This window comes from Argiope bruennichi, chromosome X1 (genome assembly GCF_947563725.1).
Source record: "Argiope bruennichi chromosome X1, qqArgBrue1.1, whole genome shotgun sequence".
NCBI lineage: Eukaryota > Metazoa > Arthropoda > Arachnida > Araneae > Araneidae > Argiope > Argiope bruennichi.
The window spans coordinates 18,669,617-18,679,839 of record NC_079162.1 but is presented as its reverse complement, the minus strand read 5'-3'; the positions used below and the strand labels follow the sequence as shown (position 1 = coordinate 18,679,839).

General features: G+C 34.0%; 2 protein-coding genes across 2 annotated transcripts; both read left to right on the top strand.

Annotated features, from left to right (window-relative positions):
• The first annotated feature begins 2,952 nt into the window (after positions 1-2,952).
• On the top strand, positions 2,953-4,545 carry LOC129958513 (uncharacterized). Its single transcript, XM_056071039.1, has one exon. It carries the CDS (start codon positions 2,953-2,955, stop codon positions 4,543-4,545), a length of 1,593 nt encoding a protein of 530 aa, XP_055927014.1.
• Positions 4,546-6,190: 1,645 nt separating this feature from the next.
• Positions 6,191-7,315, top strand: LOC129958512 (uncharacterized). The gene has a single exon (XM_056071038.1). It carries the CDS (start codon positions 6,191-6,193, stop codon positions 7,313-7,315), a length of 1,125 nt encoding a protein of 374 aa, XP_055927013.1.
• The last annotated feature ends 2,908 nt before the right edge of the window (positions 7,316-10,223 follow it).

The window sequence follows — 10,223 nt, the reverse complement described above, 5'->3', positions numbered from 1 at the left end:
AAAATCACGTATTTGCGTTACGTAACCGGCGAAGAAACTTCACGTATGCGCATTCTGTTCTGATTGTTGCCATGACAACGTTATCAATGGATGATTTAAATTATTTTTGGGTTAGTTGCATGCTTTTGTAAGTAAATTGTATTTATGTTAGTTATTTATTTTTTGTATATGCTTATAGTTTTAAGTACATCGTTTTTTAAGTAGTTTTTTTTTAAACCTGTTTTCAACCGTTTATTTTAAACGATTCGTTTTATTTTCTTAGTGTTTGATGCATTTAAATTTAAACATTGTTAATGAATCGATCTGCTCATAATGAATCTAAGAAAATTTTGTTGACCAACTCTTGAGATATTACATAAATTAAAAAAGATATTCTTTAGTGCCCATAAAGTTTAAACGCTGAGTGACTCTATTTTCAGTAATCAGATTATAAAAAAATGCTTTGTTTCAGTAAAAAATATTATTATATTAATTGAAGATAAATTCTTTCCACTTTAATTTAAAGCATAAATTCTACGGGTGCTAACAGAAAATGAGAGAGATACATATTACGTTAGGACTGAAGGCCTTTATAATATTATGAATGAATTATATGATAATCAAAATTTGAAGTTTTAAAATATTTTGATGAAGAAGCTATTAAAGTAGAAATTGCATAAAATATTTAATTATTAAAATTTTAACGAACATTAAGATTGGCGAACCGGCTGGTCGCCAAAGGCGGCTAGTGTGGAATAATTGGAATAGCTACGGTGCGCACTGGTGAGGCCTTCGCCAACTGGAAAGCGTACACTTTGGTTAAAGCAATCTAAAGGAAGAAGAAGATAAGCATTCCGTCTCTTGGAATGCTATCTTATAACGTCTGCTTCCTTTAGTTGCAAATATGTTCTAGATAAAATAATCGGAACTATCGGAAGGAGACTGTGCAGGAGGTTTCAGACGTACTAATATTTCAGATACAAATCTTGGGAGATGCCGTAATAATAAAAAAGGAAACAAAAACTTCATATGATTCATTGTTAGTTCCCTGCAAGATAAGTTGCTAAATTAGATGTTTTTCAGAGCTGAGGGATATAATATTTATGAGAAAACTTTAAACTTTCTTTTATCGTTTTCTCTCATCTTTGACAATTCTCACTGAAGGGTAATTAGGAATTGAATATTCATATAATAAATATATTTTTATGTATTTGGAATAATTTATAAAGTTTTAGAATGTATTATAAAATCTAATTGTTTGGTCCCACGAATAATATTATTCGTGGTCCCACAATTATATGTTATCTCTATGCATATTATTTTTTATATATGAAAGTTGGTGGTGTTTTAAGTCTGTTTCACGTTTCTCATCAATTGTGGAAGAAAAGAAGGAAATTGATTATGAAAAAGGTAAAGAGTTATTTTGATGGAGAAATATTAAAACTAAAATTTTGTTTCTTTTCAACACGAAATAGGTGCTGATAACTGATCAGGAATCATATACGACCGATTTTTCAATAAAAATATAAATTTTGATCGATAAAATTGAAGGTGCACGAATCAGGATACGTTATTTTAACGTTTGCTGGATTTATAAAATTGAAAATATGTGAAAGGTTTAAGAAAAACAAATTAAGATAAATCAAAATTTGTTTTGGAAATGAACTCTTAATTCTCAGAGTTGCATAAAAGAGAGCATGCATGTTTTTTTTAAAAATTTAACAATCGGTTCTAGCAAGGTTAGAAATTCTTATTTAAAAGCTAATTATTATTGTTGCAACTCCATTTATTTATACTTGAACTTTCCCTGATCACGCACGTGGCTTCAAACTATGACGTAAGGATTAAAGCGATGTCATGTGCGCCGGTCGCGGATTAGTTCTTAATTACATCACAAAATGATGTCACACGTAAAATTATAGTATAAATGTACCTCTCTCTTTAAAACTGTACGTCTTTTTGTGTATGTCTCTGTGCTGTGCTGTTAATAAAGTTGTTTATTCCAATAACCGTCGTAAAGATTTCTTTGCAGAACCTGAGTTTGTAAAATCTGGCGTCCGTGACAGGACGTGTTATTGGAGATAGAATTTGATAAATAGAATTAGATATGGATCTTAAAGCACAAAAGGCGCAGAGACGAGTACTAAGGACTGCATTTACCTTTGTAGCAAATAAGATGGAAAATGAGCTTAAGAATGATGTAGTAGATTTAGGAAAGATTTCGTTGCTACAAGTGCAATTGAAAGATAAATATTTAAGATTAGAAGCTGTGCAAGAAGCAGTGTCTGGAGCTTTGCTACAGTTAGAAATGATGGAAGAGAGTTCGAGACTGATTTCACTGAGGCAGAAGGCTACCGTGAAAGGTATTTAGAATACTACTCTCTCATCGATAAGAAGTTGAAAGAGACTGTTATTTCTGAAGTGCCAGACACACCAAGAAAGTTCAAGTTGCCGAAGCTCGAACTGAGGAAATTTGATGGAGACCCAAAGGCTTTCCTTTCGTTTTGGAGCCAGTTCCAAAAAATTCACGACGACCAGGACATCCCTGACGAAGACAAGATGCAGTATCTTGTGGCTTCGGTCGAACCCAAGTCAAAGGCGGAGAGACTCATTCTTAGTTTTCCGGCTACTGCAGCGAATTATCCTAAGGCAGTGGCACAATTGAAAGAGCGGTTTGGAAGAGAAGATCTGCTCGTCCAAATTTATGTTCGGGATCTTCTGACAATGGTTATGAAGAATGCTGTGTCCAGTAGAGCAAAAACAGACCTTTCAAGACTATATGACGAGTTGGAGGGAAAGTTGAGAGCCCTGGAGAGCCTAGGACGAACAAAGGTAAAGTTCGGCGATTTCCTAGCCCCCCTGGTTGAGAGCTGCCTGCCCGAAGAAGTGCTTAAGACGTGGGAACGCAACAGAAATCACCACGAACTATGCGACAACACCGCCGAAAAGAACACTCGCTCCTTATAGAATCTCATGACTTTTCTCCGTCAAGAGGTGCAGGGTGAAGAGATGGTTGTGTTAGCAAGAACTGGATTTGCAGCGAATCAAATTACCCGTAAAAAAGAATATGTTGCTGCACCTCTAAACGAGATTAGTGGAGATATGGCTACTACCGCAGCCCTGGTAAGCTTAAAATCCACTGACAATAAAGTTGTCTGTATTTTTTGTGATAAACCCCATCCCAGCCATAAATGTTTTTCAGCAAAGAAAATATCTCTTAATGAAAAGTTAAAAATATTGTCTAAAAAGGGAGCCTGCTATTCATGTTTAACTAAATCAAATCATATCAGTAGGCAGTGTGACTTAAAATCTAAACTGAAGTGTAATTTCTGCTCTTTATCTCATTATGATATTATGTGTAGTAAAAAACCTGATAAATCTCCAAGTGTTAAAAATTCTCCTTCCACTATTACTCTTTCTAACCAATGTAGCAGAAATCGAACAGTTTATTTGCAGACTCTCTGCGTAATTGCGCGAGGTCAAGGTCGAGAAAAACGCGTAAGAATTCTTTTAGATTCAGCTAGCCAGTATTCTCACGTGAGTGAAAGATTAATTGCGCACTTGGGATTAATACCACATAGATATGAAAACGTAATTCACTCCCTGTTTGGAGGAACGCAAACGAAGCCTAAGCAACATGGAGTTTATTCTATCGAGCTGTCAGCTTTGAATAGAGATTACTCTTGTTGTTTAGAAGTTCTTTCGGAGGGAAAGATATGCAACAGTGTCCCGAAAATAACAGATCAGCGAATTCTTAACAATTTAAGAGAATTGAACATAGAGTTTTCGGATTCATTCAGCGAAGATTTAGAGATCGATGTGTTAGTGGGTTCAAACGTGTTAGGTCGCATTTTAATGAAGAAATGTTGTGAATTAGATTCCGGTTTAACTGTGGTTGAGACTAAACTGGGAAATACAATTATAGGAATGCAGAATGAAGTGTGTCATATTGATAGAAATGTTATGACAACACTTGCAATGTATGCAAGAAGTATTAAATTAACTGATCTCTGGGATCTCGAAAATTTAGGCATCTCAAATCCAACACTAGTGGAAAGCAAACACAATTCTTATGAAGAAGCTTTAAATGATTTTCAGCAGAAGTTAACAATTCTTCCTAACGGAAGGTACGAGTTACAGCTTCCGTGGAAACATGATCCAGCTAATTTACCTGATAACAAAGGTTTAACTTGGGTTAGACATGAGAAAGTGATCAAACGGGCTGAAAGTAATGGCTTTCTCAGAGAGTATCAAAAGGTTTTCGAGGATTGGGAAAATTTGGGGATTATTGAAAGTGTACCGGAAGAGGAAGTAAAAGCAACTAAATGTCATTATTTGGCGCATAGGCCCGTAATAAAACTGCAAAGTGAAACCACAAAGTACCGTCCCTGTTTTGACGGGTCGGCTTGTGAAAGGGGTAAACCATCATTAAACCAATGTTTATATAAAGGTATAAATCTTTTAGAAGTAATACCCGATATTTTAGATAGGTTTACTCTATCCTATAGGATTAAGTGCAGATATAGAGAAAGATTTTTTAATGTTATCAGTACATCCAAAAGATAGAGATTATCTTAGGTTTTTTTACCCTAGTAAAGAGGGAGAATTGGTGTATAGACATTGTCGAATTGTTTTTGGTTTAAATTCTCCTTTCCTATTAAACGCATCCATAAAGCATCTATTAGATAACGCACCACTTGAATACTATGATGTTGTAGAGAAATTAAAATGTTCATTTTATGTTGACAATTGTTTATCTGGTGTACATAATGTAAAGGAGGAAGAAAATTTCATTGATACTGCTAAAAAGGTATTGTCAAAAGGTTGTTTTAACTTACGAGGTTGGCAAAGCATGTGTAGCTTGTAAATATGTTTCTCAACATACAGGAGATGCGTCAGTTTTAGGCATGTTATGGAATTTAGACGAAGATACCTTGAGATGTAACATAAATTTTGAAATCTTAAAGTGTGAAACAAAAATTACTAAAAGGTTCATTTTATCATCAGTGCAAAAAGCTTTTGACGCAAACGGGTTGTTATCTCCAGCTACATTGCCTCCCAAATTATTATTGCAAGAAACTTGGAGGTTAAAACTGCCTTGGGATTCAGAATTGCCTAAAAATATTGTGAATAAATTTGTGAAATGGATAAATGAAATGTATTTGTTAAAAGAAGTTACTGTGCCTCGATATATTGCCATAAATGGAACTTCTGAAATCCATGTTTTTGTTGATGCATCTAAAAGCTCATATGGTGCATGTGTATTTGCTCGAACTGTTGTAGAAAATGATGTAAAAGTTTCACTTTTACGTTCTAAGACTAGAGTAGCCCCCTTGAAATCTCTTACCATTCCTAAATTAGAATTAATGGCCTGTTGCATTGGAGCTAGACTTGCAAATTCAATTATCCGTGCTTTACATCTACCAGAAATAAAAGTAACTTACTGGTCCGATTCAGAAGTGGCTATTTGGTGGATAAGAGAGCAAGGAAATTGGTCCGTGTTTGTGGCCAATCGGGTAAAAGAAATAAGGGAACTTACCAAATTTCAGTCATGGAGGCATGTTCCAGGTAATATGAATATAGCAGATTTGTTATCACGAGGTTGTACCCCCAAACAGATGTTAGATTCTAAATGGTGGGAGGGACCTCAATGGTTAAAAAAAGTAGAGAACAGTGGCCTTCCAGTGAAATTAATTGTGAACCTAAGGATGTTATTTTGGAAAAAAGGAAGTCTGAATTAGTTAATGTAAATATTTCTGAGGAAGTGGTCCCGTGGTATGCAGTACGATTTTCTAAATACAACTCAATAGTTCGTTTAATGGGTTGGATTTTAAGATTCATCAATAATTCTAGGGTTCCTGTTGAGGAAAGAAAACTTTCCAAACTATCGTCGGACGATATAGAAAAAGCTGAAAGGGTGTTAATTCGATTAGTGCAAGGTAAAATGTTTCCTAATTTGAAGTCGATACCCATTGTAAATGTCTTTAAAGACAACGAAGGAATCCTTAGAGTTAAAACTAAAATAACCGAGAGAAAAGATGATCCAAATTTTATTGCTCCTATTTTGATGCCTAGTCAATGCATTTTAACCACAAGATTAATTGAATATTATAATTTAAAAAACTGTCACGCTGGGGTTCAAATTCTTATGTCTATACTGCATAAAAAATTCTGGATAATGAAAACGCGAAAAACGGTTAGGGAAGTAGTTATGAAGTGTGTGCCTTGTCGTCGATATAGCTCAAACTCTCCTATGAGTGATCCGGTGAGTCTGCCTGCAGATCGTGTTAAAGATTCTAACGTGTTCGACATCACGGGTATTGATTTGGCTGGACCTCTTTTTACTAGAGATGGAGGTAAGGTGTGGATAGTACTTTATACCTGTGCCATTTATCGGGCGATACATCTAGAGCTAGTAAGTTCATTGTCCACTGAGTGTTTCATGCTTTCTTTAAGACGGTTTATAGCACGTCGTACTAGACCAGAAACTATATATACAGATAACGGGACTAATTTTGTTGGCACCAATAGTGAATTGAAAAATCTAGATTGGGATAAGATAATGCGAGAGACCGACATTAAACCTATTAAATGGAAGTTCAATCCTCCAACTGCCGCTTGGTGGGGAGGATGGTGGGAGAGATTAGTACGAGTAATTAAAGAATTATTGAAGCCTACTTTAGGTAAGGCAATTTTAAAATATGAAGAACTTTTAACTGTCCTGTGTGATTGGGAAGCGGTGGTGAATTCTCGTCCATTAACCTATATTTCGGAAGACCCGAATGATTTAATACCATTAACGCCAAGTTTGTTTTTAAACGGGAAATCTTCATATGACACCATAGATTTAGATTTAAGTGAATTCTCTAAGTTTCAGAAAAGAATAAGGTATCGTCGAAAACTGATCCATGATTTTAGATCACGTTTCAGGAAAGAATATCTTGGTCAACTACGTCAAAAACGCCCAGGAAAGTCTGGTCATGATTTCAAAGTTGGTGAAGTCGTGATGATTGAGGAGCCATCCAAAAGGCGCGTGTATTGGCCTTTAGGAAAAGTAATAAGTCTGCTTCCAGGTAGGGATGGTAAAGTCCGTACCTTGAAATTAAAATTTAAGAACTCCGAACTGATTCGTCCAATTCAAAGAGTTTATCCACTCGAAGTACCGTTTATAAATAATGAAATTGTAAAAATTGATGGCGTTCCGACATCTAGTGTTAAAGAAAATGAATTAACCAGTAATGCAGACATAAGAAATAGAATCGCTAAATCAGGTAGATTAGTTAAAATACCTGAAAGACTTGGATTATTTAATGAGATTTTACATGCTTTTGAGTGATAGCAATACACTCAAAAGGGTGGGAGAATGTTGCAACTCCATTTATTTATACTTGAACTTTCCCTGATCACGCACGTGGCTTCAAACTATGACGTAAGGATTAAAGCGATGTCATGTGCGCCGGTCGCAGATTGGTTCTTAATTACATCACAAAATGATGTCAATGTAAAATTATAGTATAAATGTACCTCTCTCTTTAAAACTGTACGTCTTTTTGTGTATGTCTCTGTGCTGTTAATAAAGTTGTTTATTCCAATAACCGTCGTAAAGATTTCTTTGCAGAACCTGAGTTTGTAAAAATTATCATGATCCATATGAAAACTTAATAAGCAATAAACTACATCGAATTATGAAAATCTTGCAATAAATAACATAACATGACATCAAGAAGCAAGAAGTATTTCATTGTTTTTTGTAGCATTCACTATAGGTTATTTCAGGATATTTATTTATTTATATATTTACTTTCCTCTTCTTTCTGTGATTCACATTTATATGGACAACATTTCAACCCTATCAGGCTTCCTCTCTGTGGTTTAATTATAAACTAAATATCTAAAATGTTGACATTTTAAATTCAATAACATGCGATAGATAATGAAAAATAATCGCGATATCTTTTAGTTGCTAACATTTACATCATTCTTAGTTCGAGAGGGGAAGAAAGAGGATTTATATGGGAGAGTAAAATTTTTTTGGTCCTCCTTTCATGTGTTGAAAATGGCCAAAAATATCCTTCTGTTATACAGCAGGCAAAGAATTCGATGCTTCTATCCCATACATTGGGAAATAGAAGCATAAGGGGATAGCGATCTTAAAATCTGAGGCATTTAATAGGTACATGGGTGCCGAATAAAAGCCGACGAAAGACCAATATACGTTTGAACCCCCTTCAAGAGTCCCCTCCAAATCTCATACCCAGGGGGAGTGAAACTTGGGCTCAAGCAGTGGCTTTGTCACGTGTCAATAGGGGAGGCATTGATAGCTCTTGCTCAAAGTAGTGTCATTTTCCGCTGTGCAGCTTTGTCAGAGGAGGAATCCGCGCGATTTGTAAGTGTTTGTTGCAAAAATTTCGCTTCCAAAGGAAGCTCAGCAGTAGCAGCGAGGTGTTGAGTGATGGCGTTAACGCCTTTGTGGGTTAACAGCCTCCGCCCTTTCAGAGCAAGTGTCCGGCCACTCACCTTCAAGTAGACTCTTGGAATAAAGAAAAAAAATTCAAACTTCGCAAGGTTTTTTAAAAATGTTGTATTGATCACATATCCTTCGACTTAACGAGTCAACAACATTTTTTGTTGAGGGGAGAGGACTGCACAGAAGTTGTTCTTTTTCCCTTTTATTCATTTCAGTTTCCTTCTTTTATATTCTATTGCAGCCCGAAAAAATTATAATTATCCAATGCACATGTATATATATATATAATATAGCAAAACATAAGTAAAAAAAAAGTAGCCTTATTTTAATCTGTCAGATTTCGATATATCTTTCATTATTTCAAAAATATAGAACAAACTAATAATTTTTTTATATACCATTTCAAAGATTCATTGCATTTTTTAATAATGTTTTAATGTTGTTGATTTTGTTTACTCAACGTTTACAGATAACTGTTTGGAAATTCCTGCTTTCGTAGCCATATCTTTCTTTTGCATCATGAATTTTTTCTCCTATAATCTTTTGTTGCTTCTCTAATTTCAGTAAGTGCGTTCGCGCACATAAAATCTGAAGCTTTTGATGTTAATTACTGCGTCGAATGTACTGGCTGAATATAAAACACAAATAATTTCAAGTTTGTCACCAAGAAGCTTCCTAATTCTATAAAACGAAGTTAAACTTGCAAATTTCGGAAGTTGCAGCTCAGCCAGTACAATGTTAAATAAAAAATAAACAAGAATTTTTCTTTTCATAGAAAATGTTTTACTTTTATGAGAATAGTGATTGCTTTTTATAGTGTAAAAGTTAAACAAAGAATATTTGACTCTTATTTTCTCAAACGTTACAGGTCAGCATGTCACATTTTTACAAACTTTAAATAAATTCTTATAATATAAGCTTTACAATATTTTCATCAAGAAATCTTGGAATTTCGATAAAACGGCATGAATACAGTGGTGAAAATTCTACCATATTATTCATAAATTAAAATTCCTGATTTACTGATATGTTTCATTTTCATATATTTTTTAACATGTTTTGTTGAAATAACATGTTCTTTTTATCAACAGAGGTGGAATGTAAACGTGTTCTGAATTTTACATAATCAAAATCGGCATTTATTTAGAAATTTCCCTTCTCAGTTAACTAATAAAATGTTTTCAATTGTGTATAAATGTATTAATTGTAATTACAATATTTTTAATCTTTCTATCCCATAAAACTTTTGATTTTGAATTGTACTTAATTAGATTAATTTGATAACGTCGTCTTAAGTATAAATTTTCTATTAACTGTCATTACGATCAGCACATATCATTATTTCCAAAAAAATGATACCTAATTAAGGATAATTAATGATATCTAAATTAGGACATTACTAAGAATTATATTTTTATTCCTCCGATAGTTACTGAATTCATGCAACTGGTCACAGCTTCATCTTATTCAATTAAGGAAAATAAAAATTTTGACGAAAAAAATATTTCATAATTAAAATTATTTCTTTGACCTTTTCAAATAAGAAAAAACCCGTATCTATAAAAAAATTATTCTGGAAGCTCTTGTTTGGTTTAGAAAAAGTTTGCTGATGTTGAAAATTCACTTCCGCATACCTACTGTGCGAATTCGAATATTTACCTATTTTAGAGTTATAAGAGTATTCGAGAGTAATTTTTAATCAATTAATCCATTTCCATTATTGATTCCAGAAATCACATCGATATTTTCAACGTTGTTTTTCACCATTGCAATGCGT

Coding starts and splice junctions, on each gene's coding strand:
- LOC129958513 (XM_056071039.1), top strand. CDS start 2,953: ATGACTTTTCTCCGTCAAGAGGTGCAGGGTGAAGAGATGGTTGTGTTA.
- LOC129958512 (XM_056071038.1), top strand. CDS start 6,191: ATGAAGTGTGTGCCTTGTCGTCGATATAGCTCAAACTCTCCTATGAGT.